We start from the raw sequence: 18624 nt of genomic DNA, 5'->3' as shown, positions 1-18624 counted from the left end.
AATAACTTTGAACTTTAATACATGCTCGGATAGGCCGGTATCGTATCGGCCAGTATCGGTATCGGATCGGAAGTGAAAAAAAATATCGGTATCGGATCGGAAGTGCAAAAACCTGGATCGGGACATCTCTAGCCAGGAGGGACTGTGCTTTTACTGTGGTGAGCCCATTCACCTGCTGGCCCACCTCTGGCTTCCACTTCTGTATAGAGCCCTTCTCCTGTGGGCATCGAGCAGGTCCCAGCTTGCTACCATGAGCTCAGTGAAGGAAAGGCTAGTGGACTACCCCCTCATAGATCTTTATGGCTGTGCTATTGACCTCCTTCTGGACACTACCTTTCCATGCTGCTGCATTTACCCCATTTCAATTATGGAGCAATCTGTGATAAAGGAGTATGTGCAAGAGGCATTACAGCAGGGTTTCATTCATCCATCCACCTCTCCAGCATCCACAAGGTTCTTCTTCATGGAGAAGAAGGGAGGAGGCCTTCAACCCTGCATTGATGATAGAGGTCTCAACCAGATAACTGTAAAGTACCCATACTTGTTACCACTTGTGCCATCTGCCTTCAAACAATTACAATCTGCCTGCATCTTCACAAAACTCAACCTCAGGAGTGCATGCAACATGGTGCATATTTGGGAAGGGGACAAGTGGAAGACTGCATTCAGCACCACCTCAGGACACTGAGTATTTGGTCATGCCATATAGACTATCTTGCATGCCCAGTGTGTTCCAATGCCTGATAAATGATATGTTCAAGAATATGCTGGGATGCTATGTAATTGCATACATCAATGAAATATTTTTATTTAATCCCGGGACTAAGCCAGTCACCACGAACAGGTCAAGTCTGCACTCAAACTCCTTGAAAATCAATTTTATGTAAAAGTTGAAAAGTGCAAACTCTACAACTCCAAGATCTTGTTCCTGGGATACATCATTAGCACCGAAGGGGTCAGTATGGACTCAAGCAAGGTCTCTGCCATCACCTCCTGGCCCACGGCCACCTTTTTTAAGGAACTCCGTTTCCTTGGGTTTGCCAGCTTTTACCGACGGTTCATCCAGAGATTTAGAACCATTGCTTCTCCACTCACTGCACTACTCAAAAAGAGCCCGAAATGTCTCCAATCAAACCAGGGGGCAGAAGAAGCTTTCGCCCACCTTAAGGCAGCCTTCACCACTGCACCTATCCTGAAGCATCCAGACTCCATGAAAACTTTCACCGTCGAAGTAGATGCATCCGAAACTGGAGTTGGAAGAGTCTTGTCTCAGCACTTTGGGGAGAAACCCAAACTGCATCCAGTAGCATTTTTTTCCTGAAAACTGACATCTACCAAACAGAATTATGACACCAGGAACAGAGAACTGTTGGCAATTAAAGTGGCTTTGGAGGAATGGAGACATTGGCTTGAGGAGGCCACACATCCTTTCGTCATCCTAACAAACCATAAAAACTTTGAATATCTCAAGTCTGCTAAGCATCTGAACCCACAACAGGCACAATGGACATTGCTTTTCACAAGATTCCAATTCACCATTGCATACCATCCAGGTTCCCAGAATACTAAAGCTGACACTCTGTCCCGAATGCATGCCTCCACTACAACCCACCCTGAGTCCACACCCATCCTGCTACCCAAGTGCTTTGTGAACACTTTCTCCTGGGACATTCACAAGGAACTGGTCCAGAACCAATCCTGCAACCCACCTGAAACCTGTCCTCTGGGTCTCATGTTCATCCCACCACAGTAAAGAGGTCGCCTGATCATCTGGGCACATTCATCTCTGGCCATGGATACACAAATAGCCGATGCACATATCAACTTATCAGGACCAAGTATTGGTGGGAGAACATGAGAACCAACATAAACCAGTTCATATACTCCTGTTCCGCCTGTGCTCAAGCCAAGGTACCTCGAGCTCCTCCAGCTGGTAAACTCATGCCATTACCCACACTCCAGAGACCATGGTCCCACATACGGTAGCTACTGATTTCATCACTGACCTACCCAAATGTTAAGGCAACACAGTCATCATGGTAATCGAAGACAGATTCTCCAAAGCTTAAAGACTCATCCCCTTGCCTAGTCTACCCACAGCACTCAAAATGGCAGAGCTCATATTCAGCCATGTTTTCAGGTACTATGGGATCCCTGAGGATATAGTGAGCACCTCAATTCTCATCCAGACTGTGGGCCAGTTTCATGAACAAGCTGGGAGTATCTGTAAGTCTAACTTCTGGACATCATCCTCAGTCAAACGGCCAAGTAGAACATGCAATCCAGGAGATCGGATGCTTCCTGAGGGTCTTCTGCTGAGAGAACACCAAGGACTGGTCCCAGTTTCTCCCATGGGCTGAATACACACAGAACTCCCTCAAGCACTCAGCCACACAACTCACACCTTTTCAGTACATCCTTGGATACCAACCACCATTGTTCCCATGGGAAGACTCACCCATGCACATCCTTGCAGTCAGTGCCTGGTTTAGGAGAAGTGAACAGGGGAGAGCATTCACCAACATCTTGAGCATGTGGCCAGCAAATACAAGCAGTACTCAGACAGACACAGAGGTGAAACCCCGGTATATGCACCAGGGGACAGAGTTTGGGTATCCACTATGGACCTATGTGACCCCAACGCCTGTAAAAAGCTCAGTGACAGGTACATCAGTCCCTTCAAGGTCCTTCACCAGGTAAACAAAGCCTTGTACAGCAATATATGGTAGACAGAAATCAGTTTCATTATATTGATGATTCCTCCTGAGCTTAAAGTGAGTATTCTTTAGTGCTTCTTCACTACAGGTGGAGTAGATATACTGTATGCTGTATGACCAAAGTCACCAAACAATTTACACTAAGTTACTATAAAATGTTATACTTTGTGTGCAACCCCCCCCCCCAAAAAAAAGCACAGTTCACAGTGCCAGTGGTTGAGTCAGCCATTTTTGTTTTAATTTATTAGTCTGTAATTCTGCTCTAAAGATATTTTCCCCCAGTAAATTGACCTCTAAAAAATGGATTGTGGTATTTTCATGTTTTTTTATCTGCTCTACAGACTATGAACAACAGTAAACAATCCAGTGCAGAGGAACAGGTAATTGCAACAATGCAAGCAAGTGGAAGAGACTGATGCTCTCCCAGTATAATAAGAGTAAAGTACAAATGATGTCCAGAATTTCAGGTTTAGACTATGAAGATGCAATTCACTTGGATAACTTAAAGGTCTCATTGCATCATTTTTTCATTAATTGTGTGGTGGTCTCTAGTATGAATGAATGCCCTGTGAGCCAGTTTTGGTGAAAAAATGCTGTGGTTCTCCTGTATCAGGCTGTTCTAGTTTGGTGGAGGAGTGGGTGGTGGGATAACGACAGGATTTCAGCTCTTACTCATTAATATTCATGACATGTAAGCGTGTTACCTCTGATTGGCTAACAGCACTGTGATGCTACCTCCAGTGGGTCAGAACAGGCGGATGTAGGTGTCTTTGTAAAAACTGTTTTGATTGGCTATTATGGTCTCGACATCGATGTTTTGACCAATAATGATGTAGATAACATGAATTTTACATCACATTCAATGAGATTTAAACGAGACTAAAGATGGCGACGTACAAATAATGTGTAAACATCGTTGTAGTTAATAAAGTTTGAACAGCATGAAGGAACATACCCCAACCCCCTGAAATTAATAAAAAAAAATTCTCAACGGATTTGGCATAATATAAAAAGGTTGTTTTTTACTCAGAAAAAGCGGAAATCCGCCGAAAAGCGGAAAACTCTCATCCCTGCCTAGCTTGTGACCATGTCATGCATGCTAACGTGGAGAATATGAACATGTTATTTTGTAACAAAAACCTTCGAACAAAAAGTTCATGTTTTACTTACAGCTTGTGAGCTGGTGGTCAATTGTCTTGACTACAGATCCAGCTATTAAAAACAACCTCGAAGCAAAATCACTACTGAAGGCACCGAAGTTTGAAAAGTCACTGTGGTTGAAATGATCAGAACACAGTACTAACATTGCATTATACTTCGCTGGTGGTGTTAAAAAGATAAATTCCAACCATTTCTTCTTCACCTCTTCTATCTTGGGCAAGAAATGCAATGTTGATGTGTTACTGCCACAAATAACACAGGCACAAACTTGTTCAGACATGTTTTCAACTTGCTGTTAGGTCCTCTTCATTAGCTACTGACGAGATGGGCTCTGCTATCTCTCCTCGCGCTTAAAGGAACAGTCCACCGTACTTCCATAATGAAATATGCTCTTAACTGAATTGAGACGAGCTGCTCCGTACCTATCCGAGCTTTGCGCGACCTCCCAGTCAGTCAGACGTAGTCAGACGCGCTGTCACTCCTGTTAGCAATGTAGCTAGGCTCAGCATGGCCAACGGTATTTTTTGGGGCTGTAGTTAGATGCGACCAAACTCTTCCGCGTTTTTCCTGTTTACATAGGTTTATATGACCAGTGATATGAAACAAGTTCAGTTACACAAATTGAAACGTAGCAATTTTCTATGCTATGGAAAGTCCGCACTATAATGACAGGCGTACTAACACCTTCTGCGCGCTTTGGCAGCGCATTGATATCTGAGCTCCGTATCAATGCGCTGCCGAAGCGCGCAGAAGGTGTTAGTACACCTGTCATTATAGTGCGGACTTTCCATAGCATAGAAAATCGCTACATTTCAATTTGTGTAACTGAACTTTTTTCATATCACTGGTCATATAAACCTGTCTAAACAGGAAAAACGCGGAAGAGTTTGGTCGCATCTAACTACAGCCTCAAAAAATACCATTGGCCATGCTGAGCCTAGCTACATTGCTAACAGGAGTGACAGCACGTCTGACTGCGTCTGACTGACTGGGAAGTCGTGCAAAGCTCGGAGAGGTACAGAGCAGCTCGTCTCAATTCAGATATCATTATGGAAGTACGGTGGACTGTTCCTTTAAATCCGAACTTTCTTCCCGTGGGTGGTCGCAAGCCAAGGTGGGCGAGGCCATGAATACTAATTTTCGAAGTGACGTAAGTTCATAGGGCTTTTTCAGATTCACCCATTTTTCCGACTATTTTCTCATCTCATCTCATCTCATTATCTGTAGCCACTTTATCCTGTTCTACAGGGTCGGAGGCAAGCTGGAACCTATCCCAGCTGACTATGGGCGAAAGGCGGGGTACACCCTGGACAAGTCGCCAGGTCATCACAGGGCTGACACATAGACACAGACAACCATTCACACTCACATTCACACCTACGGTCAATTTAGAGTCACCAGTTAACCTAACCTGCATGTCTTTGGACTGTGGGGGGAAACCGGAGCACCCGGAGGAAACCCACGCGGACACGGGGAGAACATGCAAACTCCGCACAGAAAGGCCCTTGCCGGCCACGGGGCTCAAACCTGGACCTTCTTGCTGTGAGGCAACAGCACTAACCACTACACAACCGTGCCGCCCCGACTATTTTCTTTCATAAGCTAATACAGGGAATGGGAGTAGAATTACATTTTCACATGCAGCATACATATGCAACTCGGAGTGAACTATGGTATTTCAAAAAGAGCCAGTATTAAACATTTTTGGTGGATGGGCACCTTTAAGTGGCATGCTGTGTAGATGCTCTGAGACAATATTGGGTTCTGCGTATTGCTAAATGTGGCCTTATTTTGATGCCATAATGCTAGTTGAATGAAAAAGATTCACATTATAGAATATTAAAGGACAATGTTTTATGAGTACACAGGTTTCAGTCAGTAACACAAACAAGACTGAGCACACAAACCTTTGCTACACAGAAGTTGAGCTGCTGAGGGGAGATATTCAAGACTGGAGCAATGAATTGACATGTGATATCCACTGTCATGATACACTCCTTCCCACTCTGATTTCCCACGATGGCATGGCATACAAGCCTTTCTCTGACCACCTACACACACACACACACACACACACACACACACACACACACACACCCCTTCAAACTTCTCATGTTCAAAGCCAAAGCTGTGAGATATACCCCTTATTCATATTCACCTTATTCATATTCTTAGACAAGCCTGGCAGTACTGATCTGAAATACAGCCATGTTCTGTTAGGTCTGAGCCCCAGCTTACTGATAATGTGCCATAAGCAGACTGGGTTTATCTCTGCTCTTCACCTTCCCTCCTTTGTTGCTACCTATTCAATCAATAGAGGCTCAGGGCAAAAGTGCCTGAGAAGGAAGGTGATACATTGCTTGGTGCAGCTCTGTGCATTTTTGACATAATTTAGTAAGTAATATACTGTATATGTATCAGGAAATGCAATAAATGTGATATGCTTTGGTGCATCTTGCTACATCTTTCAAAAACAGAGCAGAGTTTTGCATAACCAAGTACACAACAAACCCACAGTATACCAATGACCAATAAATGCAGGCAATCCCTCTACCTAAAAAGAAATATATGTCTGCATATATATATATATATATATATATATATATATATATATATATATATACACATCCATTTACAACTTAAGAACTGAGCAGCATTTGGGGACAATTAGAATTGATTAACTAAGAAAAAAATATAGGATGGACTTAGTTGTGAGTATTTGTTTTGAAAAATCTATGTTGTTTCAGTAGGGGAAAAAACAGTTAAAGTAAATCCTGTTTGGGGCAAAAACAGTTAAAGTAAATCCTGTTTGGGGCTTTAAGTACACTTCAACCATTCAGAATGTGTTATGGTATATAGTAAGACAAAACATTTGCTTTACTTTGGGTGTATCACAGGAGCCCTCCAGCAGCATTTCAGCTGAGTGACCTGGACCAAGCTCCAACCGTGTGGGTGTCAGGGAGAAGACAGGAGCACCCAAAGTTGAAGGTGCCAGTGGACTCCTGGCTTTGCTGTCCCTGGAGATAGTGAGTGGTTGGTGTTTTGTGGTTGGCAGGCCTCTGCGCCGGAAGCAGGGAAAGCCTTCAGTGGTCCAGAAAAGCTTGTGAAATCGCTGACCTCTGTTGATGATCCTAAAGTGATACTGGCATGGACCTGAGCTACATAGTAGAAACAGAAAGGTATATTCCAAATGTATGTTAGTTGAGCAGAAGTCTTTTTCTGAAACACTGATGTAAAATGACAATTTATCCTAAGTGCTAATGCTGATTCAGCACTACTGATCTCCCTACCTTACTGTACATCCTTGTGTACTTGTTTGCCAAAATTTAAGTGAAGTCTGACACATGTAAAACCATTTTAATTTTATTTGAAGGGCACCATATATGTAGGCAAGCATGCTGAAGAAAATTATGTCCTATGTCATGCACAAAACTTAATGCTAACTCATACAGGACATGAATACATATCTTAAGAACAGAATTTAAAGACTCTCATCGGCGTCACCAGACCCATTTTACTGGGGCACGTGCCCCAGTATATATCTGCTGTGCCCCAGTAAAATTTCCTGATCACATTTCAGAAATAGTACTGTCTTTGGCACTGCGGAATAACCATATACGACCGATGCATCTAAATTGCACCCATTCGTCTCAATTAAATGACTGGCGGAATACTCATCAAACAATTAACATACATATATCACGTGAAACCACACAACTTGAGCTTCCTAACAGTGCTACCCACTAGTTGCTGTGATGAATGGTTTATGATAAAATTAACATCAATGAATTCACATCAAATTTAATCATATTCTGCATACAGCTCTGTGTCCATCTCCACACCCGTTCTTGTCAGCGCAATACCTCACTAACTCCTGACTTTACATGACAAACTATGCATCAAAATAAACAGCAGTCCCTACCGTTTCGAATGGTATAAAGTATTTATCTGTGCCTTTTGCCTTTCTGAAATAATCTAGTTTTGAAATTACAGCAATAACAAATTACAGCACCAATTTGTCTCTAACTTAAAACTGATATTCTAATGTATAGTGGTGCTTGAAAGTTTGTGAACCCTTTAGAATTTTCTATATTTCTGTATAAATATGACCTAAAACATCATCAGATTTTCACACAAGTCCTAAAAGTAGATAAAGAGAACCCAGTTAAACAAATGAGACAAAAATATTATACTTGGTCATTTATTTATTGAGGAAAATGATCCAATATTACATATCTGTGAGTGGCAAAAGTATGTGAGCCTTTGCTTTCAGTATCTGGTGTGACCCCCTTGTGCAGCAATAACTGCAACTAAACGTTTCCAGTAACTGTTGTTCAGACCTGTACACCAGCTTGGAGGAATTTTAGCCCATTCCTCTGTACAGAACAGCTTTAACTCTGGGATGTTGGTGGGCTTCCTCACATGAACTGCTCGCTTCAGGTCCTTCCACAACATTTCGATTGGATTAAGGTCAGAACTTTGACTTGGCCATTCCAAAACATTAACTTTATTCTTCTTTAACCATTCTTTGGTAGAATGACTTGTGTGCTTAGGGTCGTTGTCTTGCTGCATGACCCACCTTCTCTTGAGATTCAGTTCATGGACAGATGTCCTGACATTTTCCTTTAGAATTCGCTGGTATAATTCAGAATTCATTGTTCCATCAATGATGCCAAGTCATCCTGGCCCAGATGCAGCAAAACAGGCCTAAACCATGATAGTACCACCACCATGTTTCACAGATGGGATAAGGTTCTTATGCTGGAATGTAGTGTTTTCCTTTCTCCAAACATAACTCTTCTCATTTAAACCAAAAAGTTCTATTTTGGTCTCATCCGTCCACAAAACATTTTTCCAATAGCCTTCTGGCTTGTCCACATGATCTTTAGCAAACTGCAGACGAGCAGCAATGTTCTTTTTGGAGAGCAGTGGCTTTCTCCTTGCAACCCTGCCATGCACACCATTGTTGTTCAGTGTTTTCCTGATGGTGGACTCATGAACATTAGCCAATGTGAGAGAGGCCTTCAGTTGCTTAGAAGTTACCCTGGGGTCCTTTGTGACCTCACCAACTATTACATGCCTTGCTCTTGGAGTGATCTTTGTTGGTCGACCACTCCTGGGGAGGGTAACAGTGGTCTTGAATGTCCTCCATTTGTACACAATCTGTCTGACTGTGGATTGGTGGAATCCAAACTCTTTATAGATGGTTTTGTAACCTTTTCCAGCCTGATGAGCATCAACAACGCTTTTTCTGAGGTCTTCAGAAATCTCCTTTGTTCGTGCCATGATACACTTCCACAAACATGTGTTGTGAAGATCAGACTTTGATAGATCCCTGTTCTTTAAATAAAACAGGGTGCCCACTCACACCTGATTGTCATCCCATTGATTGAAAACACCTGACTCTAATTTCACCTTCAAATTAACTGCTAATCCTAGAGGTTCACATACTTTTGCCACTCACAGATATGTAATATTGGATCATTTTCCTTAATAAATAAATGACCAAGTATAATATTTTTGTCTCATTTGTTTAACTGGGTTTTCTTTATCTACTTTTAGGACTTGTGTGAAAATCTGATGATGTTTTAGGTCATATTTATGCAGAAATATAGAAAATTCTAAAGGGTTCACAAACTTTCAAGCACCACTGTATATCAGTAAATGCTATATTTTTACAAATTATTGCTCAGACATACAGTATGTTATCCCACTATCATATTTATGTTGCCAGATTCCAGACAATCCACATAAGTATGAAATTATATTTTGGTTGCAATGCTTCCTATAGTGGCATACATTCAAGAACATGGAAAATTCATAAATGCAAAATGTTTTTCTTTAATAGAAAAGCCTGATGTAAATATGCAAATATTATCATCACCTATACTGTCTTGAAAAAACAAACAAACAAACAAACAAACAAACAAACAAAAGACCCATAGATATGATTATAGCATGTAGATGGATAGCCTTTATAATGACCATGAGCTTAAAAGTCAAGATAGTATACCTTGAAAATAGTCTATGGTTAATTTAGATTGACAATATCAGGAATAGAGTGGATGTTTTTCTACTTCAAGGTGCATTAACGTAGGCAACTTTCTGTCCCTAAATATAAGGCGCGCATTCTGTGCATCTGTGGTTGCTATTATTTGCATACAGATATGCTTTACTTTGTAAAACTTGTTGAGGTTCATGTTTATTTAAATAAATATTCTCAAACATTCATGAATGTATCTTTGCATTTTTACCTTGACCAGTGGCAATAATAATGAGCAAAGGAATGGAAGCTGGTTAAGCACATAGCCTACAATAGTACATTTTCATATGCAGCAAGTTTTCAAAAAAAAAAAAAAAGGGTATTGGTGGGGGGCCTCTGCCTCAGTAGAGCTTTATGTCTAGCAACACCCCTAAAGACACTATTGTGGAAATAAAATATGTTCACTGAATGTTACTTTGATTTGCAACCTCTAAAAAGAGCTATGAATTAAATTAGAAAATATTATAGAATTCTAGCTTCAAGTGACATAGGTATTGGGCTGAACAAATAGTATGAACACAAACCATAATTCAACTAAGTGGTTTTATTAAAAATTTTAAACAAATATAGATTGCATTTTACACTGTACCTAAAATGGGTTCCAAGGTCCAAATGAGGAGCAAAGGGCCGGTCAGTGATGATGGTGGTGCCCTTCCCTGTGGCCCACAAGGTTACCGTGTGAGATTGGCTGCCATGGATGGCCAGCTGCAATTTGTCCTGGAAGGGCAGCGCATCATCAAGATGGGCCACCAGTGTCAGTTCTAGCTGCCCCTGTGGGGGGATCTCTCCTTCTGCTGGCTCCACCCGCCAGTGAGTGTTACTCTTAGCCTGCCATCAAACAATTGTGTGTTAATATAAAATAACATAAAATATTTAACCAAGTTTATTTAAACCCTCAAAGGTGGTATCATGTGTTCTTTTCTGCAGATTGCATGAAAGAATACATTGAATACATGTTTTCCACTCACTGCTACCACATGCTCTAATTTTCAGGCCAACTGAATTCTAACAAGTTTTAATCAGAAATATTGTTGAGACATCCCAATTCAGCTCTACTCCCTTCCTAAATATAAAGGCAGATTACTAACAATAAAGCCCACAGGCAGTTAGCTTCACCTTGGACTCGTTTACTTGTATGTATGGATTTGGTCCATCCTGAAGTGTGGAAGCCTACATAGGGCCCTTCAAAGAGGGACTGTCTCTGGCAGCCATTTGTAGGGTTGTTCCAAGCTTACGTGATGAAAAGTATATGAGCATTTGTAGGGTTGTTCCAAGCTTACGTATATGAAAAGTATATGAGCTCTTCAAAATGACAATCTTCAAAGGGAACAATTGATGGGCACTTTTGCTCCTTAGATTCTTTGTACCATTTTACAACTTTAACTAAAATTATTATTTATTTTAGTAAATATTTTTTATTATTATTATTATTTATTATTATTTATTTATATCAATAAAAATTACAAAACCTGACTGGTTGCATAGGGAAGTTTCCTCTGCTTATTATATTGTTCATTTTTATATTACAAGAGTTTATTTATTTATTTATTTATTTATTTTAAATGAGTGTCAGTGTTTGTGCAACAGTAAAACTCCATTTCTGGCTTTGAAAAATAATAATGAAGTAATTTGAAACGGATGTTCAGAGTTATGCCCTTCAGAATTCTTACTCTCAAGGGTGAAATTTTTAGACAGAGTAGGGTATAGTCATGATCACTTCAGAATGAACCAGAATGTGTATATGTGTATGTCTGTGTTCTCCTGCCATCGACCATTAATCTAAGGATGATCTCAGGATAATGGCTGCAAGGAGTAGAAGAGGATAGCATGAGAGGAAGAGGGAATTTGTAGACAGACAAGGCTAATCTATCAGATTGAGGAAGCATGCAGGCAGTGTAATGCAATTAATAAGTGTTCTGCTTGTGTTTTAATAACTATGGGACCCTAGCACCTACAGTGAGGTATTTTGACAGAGCATAACTTCATAAGCAAGATGCTTCATATTCACTTTTGATTTTTATCCCTGCAGATTTTTCTTTTTTTTTTTACTCAGCACCAACACACAGCACTCCCTCCAGCTTGATTTTTTTCTCCTCTTGAAAGCATTGTAAACTAGCTGAAAGGCTTAATATCAGTAATGTAGTGTATTGAGTGACATCTCCTGGATAAGGTTTTAATTGGGATTTTCAAAGTAAGGGAGGACTGGTGTGTGGGGGTTATTCTCATTAATGGCATATTATTTATCTTTTTCTGCATGGCTCATGCAGCTAGTTGCATTCATTACAACCCATCTACGTCTCTTGTTCCATTCAACCATGGTGAAACAGAAAGGTAACGAGACCGAATGCAGAGATAGAGCTTCTACTAATTTCAAGTACATGTGGAAGTACATATTGTTAATTAAATATTAAATTACAAACTTTTTTGGTTACAAATTCCTCTCAAGTGGAATACATATGCCTGCAGGATGTTAAGAAAGAGGCCTGTATTTTCAGAATCATGGAACAAGAAAATATCATAAGAGTTCTGATTTACTGTATATATTCTCAGTATTTTCATGACCATAGGTGCAGACAGAACCCTTTCAAAAATGGCTAGGTTGCTGCTTAAATATCCAATCAAATTAAATCTTCGCAAAACTGAGCCGACAAGTCAACGCAGTGATATTTTGGTGGCAAAAACAGCTTGTTTTTATTTAGTTTTGTTATTTTTATTCTTTTGATTCCCTTTATTGTGTAATATTCTGTGTCACAACAACAGATTTTCATTTCACAGCCGAATTGTTCTTTGTTTCTTTACAGATAAAATAGTTGAGTCTGTTGAATGTAGTTAGTAGTTGGGTGATGTAGCTTATTTCTTTGAAATGGAGTACCATTAATAATAGTGTGCATCCCCAAAAGTGCTTTGTAATGGGACAGGAATTTTAAGTCTTTGTTTAAGCAGTAATGCAAAGCCAGTTTTTCAAAATGGGTTAAAAATATCCCTGCACTGGTTCACAGAAGGTAATACTTCCTGTTGTACTTCTCTAGGCACATTCATTTTTATATACAATAATAGCAACACGGTGCAAAGTTGAATATACAGTGTAAGGATAAGAAGAGTTAAAAGAGTTAAAATAAGCTACCCCCCCCCTACAAGAAGAGTTAAAATAAGCTACAACCGTTACATATTATTTTATTTATCTCGTTTATTTTATTTACTTCATTATTATTTTGTGATAATGTTGAGACAGTTGTGTTCTTCCATTTAGTTGTGTGGCTCACAGGATGGTCTGTGCTCCTGTGGTTTATATGGAGATGTAATGCGTTGGGAGAGGTTGTTCCTCCGTCCCGCCACAAGGGGGAGTATGCGGCTAGGCACATTCATTGTGATGTGGTGCGCCGAGCAAGACGAGACTGTATGAAACGTGTGGCGTAACACTGCATTATGTCTGTATTTTGCAGAGTTTGAGTTGACAAAATGTGCATCAGTAAACACACAGTCAAAAGCCACACTAAGTTTTGACTCCTCTTAATTCAAGTGTGCAACAACAGTAGAAGAATAGAATAGAATAGAATAGAATACCTTTATTGTCACTACACAAATCTCATCTCATCTCATCTCATTATCTGTAGCCGCTTTATCCTGTTCTACAGGGTCGCAGGCAAGCTGGAGCCTATCCCAGCTGACTACGGGCGAAAGGCGGGGTACACCCTGGACAAGTCGCCAGGTCATCACAGGGCTGACACATAGACACAGACAACCATTCACACTCACACCTACGGTCAATTTAGAGTCACCAGTTAACCTAACCTGCATGTCTTTGGACTGTGGGGGAAACCGGAGCACCCGGAGGAAACCCACGCGGACACGGGGAGAACATGCAAACTCCACACAGAAAGGCCCTCGCCGGCCACGGGGTTCGAACCCAGGACCTTCTTGCTGTGAGGCGACAGTGCTAACCACTACACCACCGTGCCGCCCATCACTACACAAATGTACAACGAAATTTAGTTCATCATAGGAGAGCAAAGCCGCTGTGTACATGTGCGCCGCCACTCTTGGGCACTTCAGCCCAAGGCCATCCCATGTTAACCACAGTTCATGTCTTTGAACTGAAAAAGAACAGTAAAGAACTTATAAGAGTTTACCACTGTCTTAGTAGTAAATCCTTATAAATATAAGGATAAATCCTTATAAGGATTTATAAATAAATATATATGCCATGTATGATTTACTCCTGAAAGTGGCCCATTTTGCATTTTCCTCATACAAATTTTTTATGAAAATCTAGTATGTATGAAGTGAACATTGTGCATGGTTTTTACAGATAATGTGTATGATGAATTACACTGTCTTTGTATGCTTCATGTAATGTTTGTAGTTTTAAATTGTATTTTACAGTTTAAAATGTACATGCCTTTTATATGTAAATCCACATATGTTTGTGTTGGATTTACATATAAAAGGCATATACATTTTAAACTGTAAAATATAATTTAAAACTACAAACATTACATGAAGCATACAAAGACAGTGTAATTCATCATACACATTATCTGTAAAAACCATGCACAATGTTCACTTCATACATACTAGATTCATTCATTCATTCATTATCTCTAGCCGCTTTATCCTTCTACAGGGTCGCAGGCAAGCTGGAGCCTATCCCAGCTGACTACGGGCGAAAGGCGGGGTACACCCTGGACAAGTCGCCAGGTCATCACAGGGCTGACACATAGACACAGACAACCATTCACACTCACATTCACACCTACGGTCAATTTAGAGTCACCAGTTAACCTAACCTGCATGTCTTTGGACTGTGGGGGAAACCGGAGCACCCGGAGGAAACCCACGCGGACACAGGGAGAACATGCAAACTCCACACAGAAAGGCCCTCGCCGGCCCCGGGGCTCGAACCCAGGACCTTCTTGCTGTGAGGCGACAGCGCTAACCACTACACCACCGTGCCGCCCCACATACTAGATTTTCATAAAAAATTTGTATGAGGGGCGGCACGGTGGTGTAGTGGTTAGCGCTGTCGCCTCACAGCAAGAAGGTCCTGGGTTCGAGCCCCGGGGCCGGCGAGGGCCTTTCTGTGTGGAGTTTGCATGTTCTCCCCGTGTCTGCGTGGGTTTCCTCCGGGTGCTCCGGTTTCCCCCACAGTCCAAAGACATGCAGGTTAGGTTAACTGGTGACTCTAAATTGACCGTAGGTGTGAGTGTGAATGGTTGTCTGTGTCTATGTGTCAGCCCTGTGATGACCTGGCGACTTGTCTGGGGTGTACCCCGCCTTTCGCCCGTAGTCAGCTGGGATAGGCTCCAGCTTGCCTGCGACCCTGTAGAAGGATAAAGCGGCTAGAGATAATGAGATGAGATGAATGAATTTGTATGAGGAAAATGCAAAATGGGCCACTTTCAGGAGTAAATCATACATGGCATATATATTTATTTATAAATCCTTATAAGGATTTATCCTTATATTTATAATGATTTACTACTAAGACAGTGGTAAATTCTTAGAAGTTCTTTACTGTTCTTTTTCGTATGGAGCACCCGGAAGAAACCCACGCAGACATGGGGAGAACATGCAAACTCCACACAGAAAGGCCCCTGTCAGCCACTGGGCTCTAACCCAGAACCTTCTTGTTGTGAGGCAACAGTGCTAACCACCTACACCACCATGTCACAAAACTGTAAGTAAAGCCCAAATTACAACATAACACTTTCAACTATATTAAGGTAAAACCACAAATCTTAAAAATAATTTATACAGCAAGCGTGATGTAGATGTGAGTGAAACTTAAGTGAACGTACGCATTTATCAGTTTATACTGCCTCCATTTCTGAAGTGCGATTTTCAAGATTTGAGAATGCAACAGCAGGCTTTGCGCACTAAAAAACAGAACTGAAGCATTTAAAAAGCTTATACTGTGTTTCTGTGGACATAATATGCGTTTGAAGCACTAGCAGTCTAAACTGCTGCATTGAATCCAATGCAATTCTATTTGTAACAAAAGGTGGATGTCAGACAGGCAACTGAAAAATGCCTCACAAACGGTTCTGCTGTAAATTAGCCTTTAGAGATGCTCATAGATCCTGTCGCTTAATATGGTTAAACTATTTATCATGTAAAATGGTTATGAAATGAATTAAAACTTTATTATAGAATAGTAGGAAAGCTCAGTTAAAATTAATGCATGTAGAGCTGCATTTGAATGTTAACATTATTTTTGAAATGTACATGTGCAATTACATTGCTATTTCAGCAGAAATTCACCCCAGTTCTTTAAAGTTGCTGTGCGTAAGCCAGAATTCTACAAATGACCTTCAAGACACACTTTCACAGTCTATGTACTCTCCCGAATCATATTAGCACTCAGCTCTGCCAATGTGGAGGATGAATGGAGGACAACCAAACTAAGAACCAGAGCCTACACCCTGGACTCCAGTTTGAATCAGACTCGACACAATAATGAATGCTCTTACAAGACATTGTGGGCAGTTTTACAGCCTCAAGTCTGTTGCCAACTCTTTAGTTCCCAGAACAAAAAGGAATAGTCTGTCGTACAATCAAATCAGTGGTACAAACAGCAGCAAAGATTGCCCTTGGAGCAGAGGAAAATGGCAAGCACATCATTCTCTTCAGTGATGATGGCACTCAGCAAAGGAGACAAATTGTTTCAGCCATGCGAGAATACAGAGGTGTCATCTGGGAGTCATAGACGCTGTCTCAGCTTTTATTACACTTACACACACACACAGAGCAGAGAGAGAGTGTCAGTCAATAGGGGACTGGTTCAAAAACAGGATGGTTTCCCCTTGAGATAAGAATCCAAATGAAAAGCAAGAGGGCTGAAATTTCAATAATCCGATCAGGGTTGCATTAGCAAGGTTTAACACCACTGATTGTTTGAACTTCATCACGTTGGAGAGGTTTAAAATTGAAATAAATGTCTAGTTGTTCCAAAATCCAAACACTTCTTTAGTATGAAGGATTACTAAAGACACCTCCACAAACATATAAAAAACAAATTAATCAGATATTATTTAAAAAAAAAATACTCTTGACACACTATCGCACTTCTGCCTGGGTGGAAGCCCACATCTTTGAAGGCCTGTAATATAATTTAGGAAAATCTGTGCTTCATTGGAGCTGGGAAAAAAAAGCTTTATTAAGCCTCTTGCTTTACCAATGTACAGTTCATTAGGGGTCAGATACAGTTCAACAGGGAGAGATATGGTCAGAGAATTTATTTAATGGTGCAACTTTAAGAATGGCAAAAATTCCACCACTGATGACACCTAATGTCAACATGTGTGCAGTGGCCCACATGCATTCAAAATTAGATACAACCTAAGAGTACATGTAAGCATCAGAATGGGGGGAAATGTGATCTTTGTGACTCTGAACAATTCTGACCTTGCTCAACAACAAGGCATTTATGCCCACACTGGAGGCTTTTTTGTTTCACAATAAACCACTGTCTTAGTCACTGATATTAAATTTTTCTGCACGTTTGTTCTCATCAGTAACTGAAGTTCTTGACCGGTATCTGCATGATATTATCCTTTGCACTGCTGCCACATCATTGGATAATTGCATGAATGAGTAGGGGTACCGGTGTTCCTATTAAAGTGGCCAGCAAGTGTTGGTTATTGGGCGATTGGACTAAGCCTCAAAAATATCACTTTTTCTTTTTTTTTAAAGAACAGACAATAAAGAAGACTACTTCCTTCTGCATCAGACTGTGGCCTGATACAACTGTTTAGTCTAATAGAAAAGGAATGACAGGGCAGTGTTTAATGTGCAGCCACTGAGAGCTAATTAACTCCAGAGCCAACAAACCAATCACCAAGCCAAGTCAATCACCTAATTCATTATACACTCAATTAAGCTCAGAATTAATTAAGAGTAAAATTTAACTAGCATGTGGATTGTAGGAAAAAAGCATGGCCAAGTATAAAGAGAAAGTATACCTGTCACTTCTTGTCACACTTTGGCTACGATTAAAATAGGGCTAGACCCACCATTTGTGCCAAGAAACAGGCCGGGATAGGGGACTGGTTGAACAACTGCAGTGTCCTTGGGATGTCAGTGAGCACTGGGATGGTGCCAAAGTGTAGCTCGGTGGCAGAGAGGGAAACAGCTGGACCCTGGCCAATACAGGACAGGAGCAATTCCTGTGGGAGATGGAAAGGAGGAAGGGGGCATTGAATGAAATTGAAAATTACTGCTGAGTCAATATGTAGTGATATTGAAATAATATACACTGTAGTAGGCATGAAAATATGCACTGGTCAAGTCTCTTTGCCTGTATCTCTGTCTGATACATATGTGCTCACATACACACACGCTCACCAGTGGAGGATCCTGTTGGCCTAAAATTGCAATGAGAGCAGTAAGTTGCACTTGGCCCACTGTTTTAGCCTGAAGAACCAGAGGAATCTGCTCAGTACTAGATGGCTGAATCACACCTCGTGGATAAGCAGTAGAGTACAGTAGAGACGGATTCTCCTCATACTCCTACATATACACAGACATTTTCATTTTATTTGAAAGGGACCATGTGCAATTAAAAACATAAATGTTGCCATTTGATGCATTGCACCAGAGTTAGCCTTAGGCTAATTTACATCTGCAGTCCCTACTTAATGGCACAGATAAAATCACTCAGCAAGTGTTGACATGAAGAATACAAATAAAAACAATACAGATAAA

At 40.8% G+C, this 18624-nt stretch overlaps 1 protein-coding gene across 1 annotated transcript in view; it reads right to left on the bottom strand.

Annotated features, from left to right (window-relative positions):
• The window catches only part of hydin (HYDIN axonemal central pair apparatus protein), a 338453-nt gene that overhangs the window by 243279 nt on the left and 76550 nt on the right, over positions 1-18624 (bottom strand). The window contains exons 16-20 of the mRNA XM_060923930.1: positions 18265-18429; positions 17934-18086; positions 10511-10749; positions 6760-7036; positions 5786-5929 (exon numbers count right to left, since the gene is read on the bottom strand). Coding sequence (XP_060779913.1) covers positions 5786-5929; positions 6760-7036; positions 10511-10749; positions 17934-18086; positions 18265-18429 — 978 coding nt within the window. The remainder of the gene's footprint in view (positions 1-5785; positions 5930-6759; positions 7037-10510; positions 10750-17933; positions 18087-18264; positions 18430-18624) is intronic.

The sequence above is a fragment of the Neoarius graeffei genome, chromosome 6 (genome assembly GCF_027579695.1).
Source record: "Neoarius graeffei isolate fNeoGra1 chromosome 6, fNeoGra1.pri, whole genome shotgun sequence".
In the NCBI taxonomy this organism is placed as follows: domain Eukaryota; kingdom Metazoa; phylum Chordata; class Actinopteri; order Siluriformes; family Ariidae; genus Neoarius; species Neoarius graeffei.
The sequence above is the reverse complement of the archived record's forward strand: the minus strand, read 5'-3'. Positions and strand labels throughout refer to the sequence as shown.